Source organism: Pelodiscus sinensis, chromosome 1 (assembly GCF_049634645.1).
Source record: "Pelodiscus sinensis isolate JC-2024 chromosome 1, ASM4963464v1, whole genome shotgun sequence".
Lineage (NCBI taxonomy): Eukaryota > Metazoa > Chordata > Testudines > Trionychidae > Pelodiscus > Pelodiscus sinensis.
Window position 1 is genome coordinate 322,916,591 of NC_134711.1, and position 18,702 is coordinate 322,935,292.

An 18,702-nucleotide genomic window follows, 5' to 3' on the forward strand; every position below is an offset into this window, starting at 1 on the left:
TATCGCAGATTGTAAAGCACTCAGGTGGATAGGAAAATCCTTGGAGATGCATGGAGCAGTTCACATCCCTCAGATCTACTGTTTTAGATTATATTCCTCTCAAGGGGATATTTCTCATGCTGAGAACATCATATTACAATGAATGGGCCACTTCACCCCTTTCAAGCCCTCCCATGCTGTCAGTGGATGTATAAAAAAGCCCTTTCCATCCTCACTTCCTGTTTAAAGGACACTTCTGAGTGCTCTAAAAGCTTCATGCTTGCATGGATTTTTGTTGAATTAGCCAAGTCTTGGGTGAGAGTAGGGCTGTTGATCCAAATTTGGGGTCACTGAGCTAGGGATTACAAAGAGATAAACTTGAAGAGGAAAAATAGCCATTTTTCAAAAATAGGCTCGGATTATTTTCCCTCACTGAGCTAGAGGTCAAACTGTTGCTCTGATGCAGGTCAAAATGGGCTCACTTGATCAGTTTTGATCTCTGGTTTTGCATGGCACCTGCTAAGTCCCTGGGAGACTCTGGGAAAAATTGCTGTCCCAACAGACCCTCTTCTTGGCTATATTTTGGCTCTGCAGCAATTTCTACCTTGATTCCCCCCTCCCGCTCAATATGTTTTGCCTTTTCTATCTGTAGTAGTGTGCTGGGCTGCTACTTGATCTCTGGGAAGATTAATTTGGTGTTTCCAAAGATGCACAGCATGGAAGTTGATCACTGATGGAAAGGAAATATGTGTACTGCCTGGACTTGGCACCATATGGATTCAGGGTGATTCTTGGATCATGAGGTTTCAGAAACTTATAGGAGAGCAAAGAGAACAGCTTGACATGGGGCATGCTGGCTACAAGCTGCTTTGCTTGAGAGAGTTGGCTTGCATTTGTATAACGTTTTATCCACCCTGAAGCATCTAGCTGGTGTAGTTAGAGGTATTAATCAATGATAGTGATTCATGTAGCAATCGTTTTTATTCCTGATACAGTAAAACTCCATTAGTCCGGCATCCAATGCTCCGGGACTCCTGATGGTCCGGCACCATCAGGAACCCGGAAGTGCTGGGGCAGCCGGACAGGCTTCCCACATTCAGCTGCTGCTGAAACTGACCAGCAGCTGAATCGGGGAAGCCGGGAGCAGAGCAGCTGGGGTGCTGCCAGGTTAGTCCCGTAGCACTGCCCCTCGGGGCTGCGGGACCAGCCCGGTAGCACCCCAGCTGCTCTTGGGGATGCCTGGGACAGAGCAGCTGGAGTGCTGCCGGGTTGGTCCCGCAGCACCAAAGGACGGCGCTGCGGGACCAACCCGGCAGGACCCCAGCTGCTCTGCTCCAGGGGTCCCTGATTCAGCCGCTGCTGAAACAGATCAGCGGCTGATTCCAGGAAGCCCGAGGGGTGGCGCTACGGGACCAACCCGGCAGCACCCCAGCTGCTTTGCCCCAGGCGTCAGGATTCAGCCGCTGCTGAAACTGACCAGCAGCGTCAGTTTCACAAGCAGGCTGAATCTGGATGCCTGGGGCAGAGCAGCTGGGGTGCTGCGGAGTTGGTCTCGTAGTGCCGCCCCTCGGCGCTGTGGGACCAACCCAGCAGGACCCTAGCTGCTCTGCCCCAGGAGTCCCCAAGTCAGTCTCTGCTGAAACAGATCAGCGGCTGATCTGTTTCAGCAGCTGCTGAATCGGGGACCCCTGGGGCAGAGCAGCTGGGGTCCTGTCAGGTTGGTCCTGCAGCCCCGAGGGTCAGCGCTATGGGACCAACCGGGCAGTACCCCAGCTGCTCTGTCTCAGGCGTCCCCAAGAGCAGCTGGAGTGCTGCTGGGTTGGTGCTGTAGTGCCGCTCCTCGGCGCTGTGGGACCAACCTGGCAGCACCCCAGCTGCTCTATTGCAGGCATCCCTGATTCAGCTGCTGCTGAAACTGACCAGCAGTGGCTGAATCAGGGACGCCTGGGGCAGAGCCGGACTATTGTAAGGGGGGGGCTATGAGGGGTCTGGGGTGGCATCCCCTCCCACCCCACTCCAGACCCTTCATAGCCCCCCCTTCTGATAGTCCGGCATATCTGATAATCCGGCACCCCCTGGGTCCTAAAGGTTCCGGGTTATCGGAAGTTTACTGTATATACCTTAAAGTAAACAATGTATGAAAATAGATTTGGACTGCATCTGAAATTTGCATCCAGAGGCTGAGTAGTTTTCTCTGATTTGGCTGAACATTTGAATGATCAGTACAGCGACTATGTGGAAAGTGTTTAAGTGTCAGAATAATATTTATTCAGGAGATAAGCAGGTATATGCCTACCCAGTAAATGTATAAGCTATGGCACAGAAACATTCTTTGAGTGATTGCACATCATTCCACTTTAGTTGTGTGCATGCCCCATATTCAGTTTTTCCCTCATTGATACCAGATGATGATGATGTCAGTACACTGTGTGCATCCTAAGAGGCCTTTTGGCACTGTGTTCAGTATCTCTAGAACTGAAGGAGACACATCTGTCAATGACCAGGTATGTTATCTAGCAAGAACTTTAGTACCCAAGTGAGCTAACAGCAAGAACTCTGAAGGGAAGCCTTCCCCAGTATGCCCATCTGCTGCAAAGGGAGATTTGTCAATTTGGAACCTGTGCCACATCTGTTGAGGTCATCTTCTGAAGTTTGCGTGTCAGACCCAAGATCCAATTTCAGTAGTGACAACACCAGAGTGTATGCTGTCACTAGAGACTTTCCTAAGCTCTTGGTACCAGTGTCCCTGATAGTTCAGGAAGGGTTCCAGCCCACTGGCAACTGCAGTCACTATATCAGCTCTGCAAGAGCACATGGTACTGATGCCACTTCTGGTGCCTACGAACAGGGCCAACCCACAACACTTTGGCACCTAAGGCAGGGAGCTCAAATGATGTCCCTATGCCCCCATTTCTCCTGCCTACCTCAATGAATATCCCCGGTACCATCATCTCTGGGCTTGACTTACTGTTTTCCTGTCCACATGGGTTCTGCTTCAGCATTATTGTATGACTGATTCCTCTTTTTTTGGATTTGAAAACGGGTCCTATTATGACCCATACCTGATGGAAAACTTTTCCTGCATCAGAGTGTTAGGGTTAGTGGCTGTCCCAGTAGTGGGGGGCATCTCAAGGGGCAATGGCCTGTGTAACTGTGGGGCTTTCCATCACCATGCTAGTGGCTGTTCTGGATATGGTGGGATGTTTATCCTGATGCTAGGATCTCTTCTTATCCATCTGAGCTGGCTTCATCAAAGGTGCACTGAGATCATCTGTCCTGAAGACAACATTCCCTGCTGACCAGGACCAAGCAATGGGAAGATACTTATACAGCTTCTCTGCTACAAGAGGCAGACTAGCCATTGCCTCAGTAACCTGGCATAGAATCCTAGAATAATAGGACTGGAAGGGACCTCAAGAGGTCATCGAGTCCAGCCCCCCGCCCTCAAGGCATGTTGTGTTACTTATCACCAGATAAGGTGATAGAGTTGGTGAGTGATTCTTGATCACAGGAAGATTACAGGTCTCACTAAGAACTGCTTAAAAGGATGTTTTATATATTCAAGTGGAAGAGACCTATAAGCACTGCACTTGACAGAGGAGGTGCTTCATGGCTAACATCCTAGATAAGAATTAGTTAAAAGATGAGCAGGAGATGCTTCTGAATAGCAGAAAGCTTTCAATTAGTCATACTTACCTGGTCAAATGGAAACATTTCTCTATTTGGTCTTGAATGCATGCTTTTATTAACCATTGTGAATTATTTCTTGCACATAAAACACCAAGATCTGACAGTGCTATTAAAGTACATTTGGCAGTCATTTCAGCATTCCACCCTTTTGTGGGTGGGTGATCACTTTGTTCCAACTCTATAATTATTCTATTTCTAAAAGGATTGGGCAGATTATATCCTCAGGTGCAACAATTTGTTCCCCCATTCAGTCCTAATCTTGTCCTAACAAAATTAATGGGCCCTCCCTTTGAATCTTAGCTGTGCATTTCCTGGTTCTCAGAAGTTTGGGTTTTGCTCATTTCAGTGTTCTGCAAGGGGACGATGTACTGCTATTAACATTTTTTTGCTACTGAACCTTCAAAGTGCCACTTAGTCTGGACACAGGGTTACCTAAAAGTTTGTCTAAAAGTCTGGACCTACGGCCATGGTTGACTGCTTCTCCTCTGGCAGCATGGGGAATTCTCAACAATAAGAATAAAGATCATCTTTGCAGAAGACAGAATCTTCTCTGGGAGTGGTCCAAGAGGCTGAAATGAGCTACCCCAGAAAATAAGGACCATCACAAACTGTGCAGCTTTTTGCACAATTGCAAGATGCACTTCTTGGACCTTGCCTTGTCTAATGTAAATATATATAGCAATAGGTATATTTGCGTAATTAAAAGAAAATCTTAGCAAAGCACTGCACTGCACACACTACTTTTTCTGGGGAGAAGATGAGAGAAGAAACACATGCCAGCTATGTACTCATGTTGCTTAACACAATTACTTGAAAGTGCTCTGATAATATGGTAATGAGTACAGTTCAAAAACTTCTGTAGAGCAGAGTCAGTGTTGGGACTGGTTTAGCTACAGTAGTAATAGGGAGTATGGAACAAAGAAAGTTAATTAGTCCCTTCACTTTTTGACCTGTGTGATGGTGGTTGGAGCTGTTCACGCTCTCAGTGCCTGAATACTGCATGCTGCCTTTGTGTTCTGAGTCTGCTGAAAGTGTGAGTGAACTTGGATTGGCTGACAGAATAAACATTCTTGGCAGGAAGTGAAGAAAAGTTTCATTTTATGCACTAGGGAATGAGTATTTTCCAGTGACGCACCGTGTGATTCACTTTTAACTTTTTTTTGTAAAGGCTCTATTTTTGGTTGTTTACTGTCTGTGGTTAGGTATGCTACTGTGATCTTGGGCTAAAAGTTATTTCTGAATCAGAAAGGCTTTTGATTTAATCTCTGTTAGTTGAGTATTTTCAGTCTTCTGCAATTTGGGATTTTAATTACTTCAGCGGTAAGGTATAGTGAGTGTGTTAAATGGATAATCTTGATTTACTAAAAATTGTAACTGCTTCATACCTGTAGCAGTACTTTAAATAGCCATTAGTGTAATTCAGATTTGTTTCTTTCTAAGGTGTTCCATTTGAAATCTTTGTTCTAAGTATATCCTGTGCACAAAACCTCAGTGCCAAGGAGATTTAACTGGAGGTCACATAATCATACAAAGATCTGATCTAGAGAGGTGCCCAGGATCCATTGCTATTTACTCTCTTGGGATTGTGAATGCTTGGCACCATCCTGGATTAGGCTCAAGAAAGCAGTATAAATCTGCAACCAGCATTAGTTTCTAGAAGGGATGTGAATGGCTAACCAATTAACTGGTAAACCTCACCCTTAATGGGTGAGGCTTACGGGCTCCAAATAACTGTAGGGATTGAAGCTGATCCCTGCCTGCCACTGACTGGCAGGGGGCTGCTCCAGCCCTGCAGGGCCCACTGTGGGCGGAGAGGCACTCCAGCTGGGCTGGAGTCGCTCCCTGTTGGTAGAGGGCTTGGCCTGTGTGCACCACAGGCAGGGCTGCTCTAGCTTGGCCACAGCAGGTGTGTGTATGCGGGGGGTAAGCGGGAAGCCAAGCTGGACTGAAGCAGTACCCCTCCCCTCCATCTACGCTCCCTTTAATTGGTTAACCGGTGAAACATTATGCTTAGAAACTAGGGATCTAAAATCATTATGACTACATTTTGTGTGTTACTGAAATCTATATCCAAAGGCTTTTCCATTAATTAAAAACACTCTTGTGCTTTTAATATTCCTATCAGAAACAAAAAAGCTGAGCCAAATTGTGGGTGGGTCAGGATAGGAGAAAATTATAGCCTGTATATGCATGGATAAACATTAGATAGAAGTTAATCCTCTCTAGTCTGGCACAGGGATATTAACTAATGGTTAATTTACTAGTTGAGTAGTCGAGTAGTTGATGGAAATTCCATCGACTAGTTGATAGGCACTTCTGCATTCCTCCTTCGAAATGTATAAGAGCCCCAGTGGCAAATTGCATTGACTATTCGATTAGCCAATTAATCTAAATTTAACATCCTTAAAAGGGACCTCGAGAGGTCATCCAGTCCATTCCTCTGCTCTCCCGGTAGGACCAAGCTTTCGGGGCTGTTTTCCACTCTGACACGCCAAGTGCAGAAGATGGGGGCTCACAAAGCTCAAAAAGAAGAAGAAAAAAACCACCTTTGCCTCTACAGACACTGGTTACAAAAACTTCCCCACAGAATCACAATACACAGATTTTGAGGAATCACTGCCACTATCAAGTGATTTTTTTTATCCCTAAAAAACCAAGGGATGAACACTTGAACCCACCCCCAGGGGGTACCACAAGCTCTTTTGCCCCAAAAGAGCTTGAAAAAAGGAGAGAGAATCAAGCTGCAGTCTCTGATAGCTGAACTCTCAGTCTGAGGCATGCCGACATACACAGACAGATAGACACCTTCCAGGACTCCTTCCAGGATGCAATCAAATTATTACCTTAAAATAAAAAAAACCCAATTTTTATTACAAAGCAAAAGATAAACCTGATAAAATATCCTTGGTTGCTAGATGTTACAGAGCAACTAAGGAAAACAAATTAAAACACAGAGAAGTCTCTGGACACAGTGCTAGCTGGTAAAGGGGGAGGAAGGCATAGATTCACATAGAGCAGTTGACACCAAACTACAAAATAAAGAAAAAAAAATACCTTGAATGTGACTGGATTCGCCTTTTCCTTTACTTACTTCCAATCTTCTCTTTGTTCAGTCCACTTCCATGCCCTGAATTCCTTGGAGGCATGGTGGCAGTGCGTGGGTTTAAATCATTCTCTGTCTTTCAACTCCTTGTTTTTCTGTCCCCTACAAAGAAAGCAGGCAAGGAATCTCATACAATTCAAATTTCAGCACCATATGCCCATTGGTTCTCTGGTTCCCTGCCAACACCTTTGCTAGCAACTAGGGTTGTGAATGAATATTAAGTTTGCAGATGATACCAAGCTGGGAAGGGATGCAAGTGCTTTGAAGGATAGGGTTATAATTCAAAATGATCTGGACAAACTGGAGAAATGGTCTCAGGTAAATAAGATGAAGTTTAATAAGGACAAATGCAAAGAACTCCACTTAGGAAGGAACAATCAGTTTCACACATACAGAATGGGAAGCGACTGTCTAGGAAGGAGTACTGCAGAAAGGAATGTAGGGGTCATAGTGGACCACAGGCTAAATATCAGTCAACAGTGTGATGCAGTTGCAAAAAAAGCAAACATGATTCTGGGATGCATTAACAAGACTGTTGTGAGCAAGACACAAGCCGTTATTCTTCCGCTCTTCTCTGTGCTGATTAGGCCTCAGTTGGAGTATTGTGTCCAGTTCTGGGCATCACATTTCAAGAAACGTGGAGAAATTGGAGAAGGTCCAGAGAAGAGCAACAAGAATGATTAAAGGTCTAGAAAACATGAGCTATGAGGGAAGGCTGAAGGAATTGGGCTTGTTTAGTTTGGAAAAGAGAAGACTGAGAGGGGACATGAGAGTGGTTTTCAGGTATCTAAAAGGATGTCACAGTGAGGAGGGGGGAAATTGTTCTCCTTGGTCTCTGATGATGGGACAAGAATTAATGGGCTTAAATTGCAGCAAGGGAGGTTTAGGTTGGACATTGGGGAAAAACTCGCTAACTGTCAGGGGGGCTAAGCACTGGAATACATTGCCTAGGGAGATTGAGGAATCTCCATCACTGGAATAGTGATAGAAATGTAGCCGTGTTAGTCTGGGGTAGTTGAAGCAAAATGCAGGACAATGTAGCACTTTAAAGACTAACAAGATAAACCATCTTGTTAGTCTTTAAAGTGCTACATTGTCCTGCATTTTGTTCCATCACTGGAGATATTTAAAAGCAGGTTAGATAGGGATGATCTAGACGTTGCTTGGTCCTGCCGTGAGGGCAAGGGACTGGACTCGATGACCTCTCAATGTCCCTTCTAGTTCTAGTATTCGATAATTCTATGAGAGTATTATCATTTAGATTTTGGTAGCATCCAACTGTGCCAGGGTCTTCCTAAACAGACAGATATGAGCTGTCTGCTCTACAGAGCTCACACTAAAAAAATTGAGGCAGATGTAGCTGAGGAGAGAAGGAATATATTATATTAACAATGTGACCAGGGTAGTGATAGGCCCCCATCAGCCTACCAGTTAATTGCTTATTTGTGTGCAAGGAAGAATCTGAAAACTGGGAGCGGCCTGAATATGTTGGAGCTGGGCATTGCTGTGGGGAAGGAAGCAAAAAGGATATAGCCAGTCCCCAAGTTACGAACGAATCAATTTATGACCGTTTGTGTTTACGACCAACCTCCTATACAGCTGGAACCCGAGTTACGAAAGAAATCCGCACTTATGAACAGTGTGGTTGTATGTAAGTGAATGTAATCTGACTTATGAACAGATCGAGTTACGACCTAGTGTTTGGTACGTAACTCGTTCGTAAGTCGGGGACCAGCTGTAATTGGTGGCATGAATGATGGAGAGGAATTTAAGCTATGTTTATGCTACCTCTTATGTCAATAAAACTTATGTCACTTGGATATGAAAAAACCCCACCTTCCTGAACGACAGGTAAGGCAGAGTGCCGTGGAGGAGCAGCATAGGCTGGTCAGTTACCAGAGGAAATGTTCTGTGAGGGATTGTTTGGGGGAAGTGTCCCAGGGAAGTAGTTGCGGGAGTAGGAGTAGAACAAAACCTTTATGTTGCCACTGCCTTAGAGTCCCTAGGCCGGAACCCGGAGTAGCGGGCAGGTCCAGGTTCTGCCCAGTTCTCCCCATACCACTACAGAGTCTTTCCCTGGGTAGGAAGACCAGGACTATGGAGGAATTTTACTACATACTATGGACTAGCCTGTGATGAGTATGGCTCAGTAGGCTGGGGTCCTTGCCTTTAGAAAAAGAAGAGGCTGCATGGAAGGTCACAGCAGGCCTCTGAGGCTGAACAGTCTGCCAGAAGTGTAGGATTCATGGGCATAGCCAGAGCTTTGCCATAACTGTTGGAAGGATCATTTATTTTAGTTACGATGTGAGAACTAGCACATGTTCTATAGATTGTGCTCTAAACACAAATATGAAGACTTAAAGGAGGTACTTGTGCATCAAAGGTAGTGTGTGTGTGTGTGTGAGTGATTCCTCAGATTTTTCATTTATGAATTGGTTTATCATTTATAATTCTCTGATAGATGGTCTGAGCATGTTTTGTCCTGGGGATTAATCTCAAATACTTGCTACATCAAAGATTTGCTACCTAATTTTCTGTCTGGTCATCTGTTTCTTACAAGAGTCTCATGAGTATTTGCAATCTTTTCCTTTCTGGAAACAAAAGTGTACTTGTGCTGCAAATGCCTGAATGTATGTTTATGCATACTCACTTTTATTATTAACCCAGCACTATTGAATCAGATATTTTTATTCCCATTATGGCACAATGAATTCTAAACAGAGTAATCTTTGAGATGTGTGTGTACACTATAATGGAGCTAACTCTTCATGCTTCTGGTTTGCTGCAGGGAATGTACAAATACCTTGAGAGGTGTTTTTCAGACTTCAAGCAAAGAGGCTTCGTTGTTGGATATGACACGCGAGGTCAGGTGACCAGTAGCTGCAGTAGTAAGAGGTATGAAGATTGATTCCATTTGAAAGATTGTAATTTGAAGTTTGGCTTAGAATGTTTCTCTTCAGATGGGCAATTTCTCAGGAGTTTAGTGTATAGTTCTGTAGTGCCAAAAAGTCTTGGTTATGGACCAGAGGCTAGGCTCTGTTCAGACCCATAACAAAAACAGTCCTTCCTCCAAAGAGTGTATCTTCTAAATGCACAAGGGCTATATGCACAAGGGCTATAGTCCCATGATGCAGAAATCACTACATCTGTGTAACCTGCCTTTTGGTGACAGACCAGTGAGAGCGTTTATGCTACAATGGAACTTTTGGTGGGAAAAACACCCACTTTTGGTGACAAACTTCTACCTCTGTGAGATGCTTGTCTTTTCCCCTCCCTTTATTGTTGACAAGAGCCAGTGTAGTCTTTGCTGTTTGTTTTGTTGAGAGAACTGGCCTCCACCAGTATCCCACAATGCTTGTCCTGATGACTGTACTCAATGTTTTGTGATCTCTGCTGCCCTGCAGGCATGCACCCCTGCTCTAATTTTTTCTCCAAAGGGGGGCCCTGTAAAATTGTGCTGCCCTGGGCCCCGCAAAACTCTCATCCGCCCCTGTATCCTACCACACCCATCCAGTGTCTCTAGCAGGTCATTAGTCACTCTTGGTCACTGGAGCTGAAGGACAAAAATCACCTGTCAGGACTGGCTAGGTATGCTTGGTCCTCCCACAGTGCAAGGGGTGGACTAGATGACCTTTCAAGGTCCCTTCCAGCCCTGCATTTCTATAATGAGAACCTCTTGAGAGAAGGCAGAATAATAACTGGTTCTTTAGGATGGGGCTTTTAGTATTGTGGATAATAGGATTCACTGAATATTTTTCCTGTTTAATAGACTTGCAAAGCTTACTGCAGCAGTCCTGCTTGCGAAAGGTATACCTGTGTACTTGTTTTCAAAATACGTTCCTACGCCGTTTGTGGTAAGTCTTCTACATGTTGTTCTATCACAGTTGATGTCTTATAGGATTTCATCAAGTTTACCATCTTACTTTTAGCTAAATATTTATCCTTGCCGGAAGGCCAAACTGAATGAAAGAATAGGTAAGAGGTGGAACATTTGACTCCTCAGGAAGAAAACTTGGGTCTGAATTCTGTTTTGTTACGCTAGTATTAAATCCATAGTAACTCCATTGATTTTAAAGAAGAGTTACTCCAGTGAGATGAGAAAAATAAGGCCCATAATTAAAGATGGCATATAGGTTCCTTATATCTTTTATTGTACAAATTATTACACATGTAAGTAGTTCTCTTGAGTTCAATGGATCTACTTGTGTGTTAGTATTTGCCGGTTTGGGACCTGTGGACTCCTCCCAGAGGTAGGTAGAAGAAATGAAGGATCATTCTCTGCAAGTGTATTCTTTATTTAAAATTTCAAAACATCTCCAGTACAGGGACTTCTACTTGTATTAGCATTTGTAATGTCCCAACTGGTTTTGTGACTTTTTGGCCCCAGTTTGTGGGTATGACTAGTACTATGGGAAGAAATAATCTTATTAGGTTTATCGGTTTCCCGAGTAGTGCTTAGTGTGTTTTTGATTAAATCCATTCCTAACATACTTAAATTAGGTTGCTTGTGGTTGCTACCACCTGTCTATTTCTAACCTTGATATTATCAATTAATTCCTCCATGTTGGAGAACAAATTTACTGTTGATCCATGATGGATGGCTTCGATAACTTCTGGTTTGTGATTTTTATCTATATAACTGCTAAAAATCTATTTTCAGCTGTATGCTAGCTTACCAAATGCTTGGTGAAGTCCTTCCTGGATACAAATGGTTTTTGACTTCTTGATAGTTGCTCTAGTCTTTTCTGTCCTCCTCGAATACATGCAATCTAAATGAGACTGTTCTTCACCATAAAACGTTAAAAAGTTGTATATCTGGAAGTACTTCCAGCAGACTATCTCTTTTGGAAGTTTATGATGTGAAGGACTAGTCGACTGTCCGATAAGCAAATGCTTATCGGATAATCGACAGGCTAGTCGACTAGTCGCTCCCCCCCCCCCCCCCCCCCCCCCGGCTGCACATGGCATTTCAAAGTGGCAGTGCCACGTGGAGCCCGGGATCAGCTGGGGACTCCCCTGCTGACCGCAGGTTCTGTGCAGCTCTGCTGCTTTGAAATGCTGCGAGGAATGTCAGGCTCCCTACAGTGTTTCAAAGCGGCAGCACCGCAGGGAGCCCGAGGTTAGCAGGGGAGTCCATGTGGTGCTTTCACTTTTAAAGTGAAAGGCGGAGGCGCTCTATCAACTAATCAAAATGCATCAACTATTTGATTAGTCAATTAGTTGATATTTAACATTCTTAGAATGTAATTTAGCAGAGTAATTTTGATCATGCATTCTCTCACAACCCATTGGTGATGATAGGACACACAATATGTTGGTTAATCAACTGTTCAAATGAGAGCTTTGAAATCAACTTGAGATTTTAAGAACCTGTATTACTAATCACTTAACTGACTTGATGCCTTTAGTGAAGTAGTGAATTTTTAAAATGTTTTCATTTTTCAGCCGTATGCCGTTCAGCAGCTCAAAGCTGTAGCTGGTGTGATGATCACAGCATCCCATAATCGTAAAGAGGACAATGGATACAAGGTAAGGCCTGGACTCTTATTTTTGCAAATTTGGGACAAGTAAGTTGGGCTGAGCAGTATACAGTGTGTCATCTGGATGCTAGAGCAACTGGCACTTTATAAATAGCTAATATATGACTTGGCTTCTTCTGGAGTTTTTCTATCTATACCCATGAGAAGGAAAAATAGCTTTACATAATTGTTTATTTTATTGGCTTCTGAATTATACCTCCAGTTTTGACAACAGAAGCAAGGAAGTTTCCACTTCAAATCTATAGTAGGTGTGGAATACACTCTGTTCCCATGTCATTTGTTACACATGGGTTACTCAAGCAGCTGAAGTAATATCTGAAATAGTTAAAAAAACCTTCCCAACCCAAAATGGTAATTTGAAAATGGGATTAGAACTGACCCAGCCTTTCTAAAGAATTTTGCTTAAAAAGTATTTATAAAAAAGATTAGTACTGTGAGTACTTACTTAAAAATACCTTGTCTGCTGGAGTTACTGCGAGATTCTGTTCTTTTTAAAGGGGTGGGTCCATTTTCACTTCCATGTTTGATTAACTTGGAGCACTGTAATCAGCCACAATATTACATATTGCTTAAATGCATGTCAGATTTCCTTTTTGTGTAGTTCTTTATGGAAGTCTGTATAAGGTGTGAGGGTTTGAACTTGATGACTAAATTTTAACAATATGCATTTAACTTAAATACATTGTATATAGAGCAGGAGTTATGTGGAGCAATTCAACTTTTATTTTGAAGTTACTATTTGGGATGTTGCCCTCAGTACTGCTTTCCATATGAAGTACAAGTTTGACACGCTCTGGTCTGACAAATCCATGGTCCATCATGATTTTAGTTAGCTGGATGTCCGCTCACCCTGTGTGTGGCCAAGTTTACCGCAGTCCCATAAAGTTTGTTTACAGCACCAGTCCTGGCTCTCCATATTCTGTGTTCTCTAGCTCTAATTTATCCCTAAATATGTTCTAAGAGCCCAGTAAGCAGTGGAAGTGATGGTAATGCTACTAGCCAATATTGACCTGTGGTTTGGCAAATTCTTGGTCTGGTCCTGAGGGTGCTGGACTAGAGAGGTTCAACCTATACTTGATTTGCTTTTTTCTCCAAAGGAAGTAGGCTCACTTATGTATTTATCTCATCAACCTTGCTCCTTGTCCTTGGGTTTCCCAGTTGCTGTGTGTTAGCTCCCATTGTATTCACGTGTGGTACAAAGCCCATGTCAGTAATTGAGGATTTGACTTGATTGGATGACAATGTAACCTTTCAACTCGATGCTGTTGTGGAACAAAGCATCACATCTTGTCATGTTGCTTGTCTATCTTCATCCTATTCCGTTCTAATCTAAGTGTGTGTGGGCATAGGTGTGGTGGGTTTTTTTGTTTTGTTTTTGAAAAGGAAGTGGGATTTTATAAAAATGACAATTGGTTTTCTTCATGTAGTACTTTCAGATTAATATTTTAAAATATAGGTATCTAACTTTAGGCATCTATAGTCTAGTTTCGGGGGGAAGGGCATGGATGCCCAACATAATGATGAATTTACATGTTAGATACTTGAAAACTTTTGGACTGAGTGATCCCAAAAAAAGTTCCTGAGAACTGAACTAGTCCTGATACTGTGCTTTGTTACAAGCTTCTTGTTTATGATTGGACTTTATGTAACTCTAAGATAGTGGGACATTTATAAAGGTTCGATCTCATACATGTAACACAATTCTAAGTGTCTATTTTCCTTATGCCAGGTGTATTGGGAAAATGGAGCTCAGATCACATCTCCTCACGACAAAGAAATCCTGAAATGTATAGAAGAATGTGTTGAACCATGGAATGGTTCGTGGAACGAGAATCTAGTAGACACCAGTCATCTTACACAAGATCCTTTGGAGGAAATTTCTAAAAGCTATATGGAGGATCTGAAAAAGATCTGTTATCACAGGTGCTTTAAGGAGAAGACTATAACATAACTCTCACACTAATGCAGGGCTCACTTCAGAAACTTGTCAAAGTGTAATAGTTTCTGACCTGTGATGATGAATGTAGGTCCAACTTTAAAAATAAATAAGGATTGGGAAAGTACTACAGTAAAACTCCATTGGTCCAGCATCTGACGGTCCGGCACTCCTGATGGTCTGGCACCATCAGGAACCCGGAAGTGCTCCGCAGCCGGACCATTGGAGCTGCTCTGCCTCCAGCTTCCCCTATTCAGCCGCTGCTAAAACTAACCAGTGGCTGAATCGGGGAAGCCGGAGGCAGAGCAGCTGGGGCGCTGCAGGGTAGGTCCCCTAGCGCTGCTCCTGGGGGCTGCGGGACTAACCCGGCAGCACCCCAGGCGTCCCTGATTCAGCCGCTGCTGAAATTGACCAGCGGCTGATTCCGGGAAGCCCGGGGCAGAGCTGCTCTGCCTCAGGCTTCCTGGAGTCAGCTCTTGGTCAATTTCAGCAGCGGCTGAATCGGGGACGCTTGGGGCAGAGCAGCTGGGGTGCTGCTGGGTTGGTCCCTCACCGCCGCTCCTCGGCGCTACTGGATCAACCTGGCAGCACCCCAGCTGCGCTGCCCCAGGCGTCCCCAAGTCAGCCGCTGCTGAAATTGACCAAGAGCTGACTCAGGGAAGCCCGGGGAAGCCCGGCAGCACCCCCCCCCCCCCCCACACACCTCTCATAGCTCCCCCTTCCGATAGTCCGGCATATTTTATAATCCGGCACCCCCTGGGTCCCAAAGGTGCCGGATTATCGGAAGTTTACTGTATATGCAATCAACTTGGGGTGAGGGATTCATGAGGAACTAAATTAATGGGGTTTTGTACATCTTTTCTGTGATATATTTTTGTGCCCCACATGTAGGTATTTACCTTAAACTTAAGTGATTTAGCCCTGGCCTTCTGCTTTTGCCATGCATAACAGACTGATCACTGTTTCTGATAGAGGCATGAGTTTCATAGAGAGGAAAATAAATGTCTCCTTCTCAGAGATTTGCCGAGCAGCAGAGGCAAAGATTCCAGTTTCGAGCGAGAGACAGAATTGTATACTTACAGTAGAAATGTTCCTTTTCCACATGTTCTTTGATGGCACCTTAGACCTCTGCAGAATGAGCAGTTTTGCTGTAAACTTCAGTCATGTTGTCTTGGCATTTCATCATGATTCATAATTAAACAGCATTTTGTAAAATAACCTGTAACATTAATTGAAGGCTGCTTTCCTTTTTCAGGGAACTGAACACAAAAACCAACTTGAAGTTCATTCATACATCTTTCCATGGTGTTGGGCATGACTACGTGCAGTTAGCTTTTAAAGCATTTGGTTTTAAGCCTCCCATTCCAGTACCTGAACAAAAAGATCCAGATCCAGATTTTTCTACTGTCAAATGTCCAAATCCTGAAGAAGGAGAATCTGTGCTGGTATTTATTTCTTTAGTTCAGTCACTTAAAAAAAAAGGGGGGGGGGGCAGAGGGGTTTCCACTTGTTTTGAAATGTAATAGTCAGAACTGAGTATGTACGAATGTCAGCAGTTAATACACTTGAGGACTACAACATAGTTGATTACCTGCATATAATTTCTAAATGGCCTTTTTCAGGAGTTGTCTTTGAGGCTTGCAGAGAAAGAAAGTGCCAGGGTGGTGGTGGCCACTGATCCTGATGCAGACAGATTGGCGGTGGCAGAGCTACAAGAACAGTAAGAAATGGGACCTTTCATTTTAACCTTACCTTTGAGAGAAATGTGTGGGTGGTGGTGGTGGTAGGGAACTAGCTACTCCATGTTCTTGTTGATAGTCACTTAGATTTATCACTTTACTCCTTAACAATGTGACATTAGATCATATTGAGATGTTTTTACTAGTAAAGTCTTCATTTTTTTCTGTTATCAAAATGATGCATTTTAAGGAAGATTAGTTAAACCCTGTCACTAAAGATTTGTCATGAAAAGTGATTGTAAACATAGTATCTGTGATGACCATATATTTTTACTACTTTTTGGCACACCCTGTTGAATCAATACAGCTATGGTAGAGTGAGCTGGATGTTAACATACCTGAATCCTCAATGGTTGTTAACTTGCAAAGCAGAACTAAATCCTGGCCAACCCATTTGCTTATGCAACCCCATTGAAGACAAAGGGATTGCACAGGCGTAATTGCTAAGACATTATTATTGGTGACTGGTTCTTTCTGGGTTATTTAGGGCTGTCAACGGGGATGCACATTTTAACTTGTAAACAGCAAATTTGGGGTGGAAAGCATTGAGACAAGATAGCACAGAGCCCTGTTAGGGTGTGTCTAGATTTCAGGGTTTTTTCGAAAAAAGTGGCCTTTTTTCAAAAAAACTTCCCCTGCGTCTAGACTGCTACCGCATTCTTTCAAAAGGAAATTGAAAAAACTGCTGTGTGTTCTACCGTGGAATACCTCATTTTATGAGGAATAACGCCTTTTTTCGAAAGTGCTCTTTTGAAAAAAGGCGCTATGTAAGGCAAACTGTGCTTTTTCAAAAGAGAACATCCAGACTGCCTGGATGTTCTCTTTCGAAAAAGCGGCTTGCTTTTTCAAAACTACTGGTTGTAGTCTAGATGCTTTTTTTTTTTTTTTTTTGAAAGAGGCTTGCAGTCTAGACTTAGCCTTAGTGTGCTGTTCATGGAGCTGATTTTTTTAGGGTAGAATGACAGCTTGTTCACTGAATATGTTGTGCAATCTTTGACTCATAATGCATGCTCCTGAGAAACTTACAGGAAGTGATTGATGCTGTTTCCATCCTGTTTGCAGTGGTCGTTGGAAGGTATTCACTGGCAACGAGCTGGCTGCTTTGTTTGGGTGGTGGATGTTCAGGAGCTGGAAGGTCAACAGTTCCAAAGAAGCTGATGTGAAGAGCGTTTACATGTTAGCAACCACAGTCTCCTCTAAAATTTTGAAGGCGATTGCACTTAAAGAAGGATTTCACTTTGAAGTAAGGGTGGCTTATGTGTGGTGTAATCCCCAGGTGTTACATTCAGGAGGAATATTATAGCCATTGCTATCATAACTGATTCTGTTGCCTTGTTACATCCACCTCCAAAAAAGTCTTTTACTCATTGCTTCATTTGGGACTGCCAGTTTACCCATTAGATCTCATTTATCTACCTTGCAGATTAGCATGTGTGCTTCCTGCTAATCCATGTTGCAGAGTGTGCAGACTGTAATATCTGTCTGAAGAGTTGGAAGGTGCTCTGGTGAGGCAGTTTGATGCCCTCTAGCTTTAAAGAATTGCTCTCTAGCCTTAAAGAATTGCAAGGTTAATTTTTGGGTTCAGTATCCTAAAATGGGTCTAATAACTCAAACCTCTGCCTTTAAGAGGGGAGTCCATTTTTATTGTGTGGCGATGGGGAGCATGTGCAAAAATTGTTGTGCACTCAGATCTGTGACATGAAACCTAATCAGTAGAGTTTAAATTTACATAAACTATATTTGACGGGTTCGGTCACAGAGATCCCCTTGAGACTATCATTTGATATGCTGAAAATACAACTGAGCATACCTACCTGCCCTATGGGGTGCCCCCTCACCTTGTCCTGCTGGGCCAGAACCTCTGGTCTTCCCCCCACAATGGCAGTGTTGGGATCACAGCCAATAGCAGAGCAATGAGAGCAGCTCAGCTCTGGGAAGGCTCAATTACAGGGCTTGACACAGCACTCAGGTGCACAGCACCAATGGGACTAAAGCCCCAGATAGAGCCGTCTTACTCTGCATAAAGTTGAAACAGAGTGAGCTCATAAGTTGTTTGCCCCCTTTATCAATGAAAGAGAGAGATGCACAGCTTTGTCCCCCTTTTCCTGGTAACAATTATTTACACTGGGTTTACTAATGAAAGTGATTTTTAAGTGTAAAAAGTAGGATTTAAGTGGTTGTAAATTATAAGACCGATCAAAGTAAGACATTAAAATAAAACCAAACATGCCAACTACACCTAATATCCTAAGAGAAGTTGTTACAAAACATAATTTCTCACCCTAGTTCTTATTTCAGGTAAAGTCCTGCTCAGGCCTGAGGTGTTCTTTCTGACCTGTGTAGAGCATTTCTTGTCCACCCCGTCTTAGAGTTCTTTAGAGGATTTTTTTTGTTTCTAGGTGTATCCTCTTGGGGTGAGGAGGCAGTCTGTGAAGACAGCTGAAGATAAATCCTTGTTTATTATATAGAATTTCCCAAGGTGGGAAATTCCCATACCTCTATGGAAAAGTACAAAATTCAAGATGGATTCCATTCCTGCACTGGGAGACATGATCACATGTCTTTGTAGGCTCAACCATAGTCCAGGCTCACAGGAAAAGCAAGACTATTCATGGATCATTGTTCCAAATACTGGGCCATTAAGTTCCATAATTACCACTAATGGTCCTCAGTTTGTCTAGATCTATTCTTCATAATTCTAACTTCAAATCCAGG

At 43.4% G+C, this 18,702-nt stretch overlaps 1 protein-coding gene across 2 annotated transcripts in view; it reads left to right on the forward strand.

Annotated features, from left to right (window-relative positions):
• Positions 1-18,702, forward strand: part of PGM2L1 (phosphoglucomutase 2 like 1) — a 64,519-nt gene that overhangs the window by 32,040 nt on the left and 13,777 nt on the right. For both annotated transcript variants that reach the window (XM_075919604.1, XM_075919605.1), the window contains exons 3-9: positions 9,561-9,667; positions 10,542-10,626; positions 12,218-12,301; positions 14,042-14,235; positions 15,504-15,693; positions 15,871-15,968; positions 17,050-17,230. In XM_075919604.1, the coding sequence (XP_075775719.1) occupies positions 9,561-9,667; positions 10,542-10,626; positions 12,218-12,301; positions 14,042-14,235; positions 15,504-15,693; positions 15,871-15,968; positions 17,050-17,230 (939 nt within the window). The remainder of the gene's footprint in view (positions 1-9,560; positions 9,668-10,541; positions 10,627-12,217; positions 12,302-14,041; positions 14,236-15,503; positions 15,694-15,870; positions 15,969-17,049; positions 17,231-18,702) is intronic.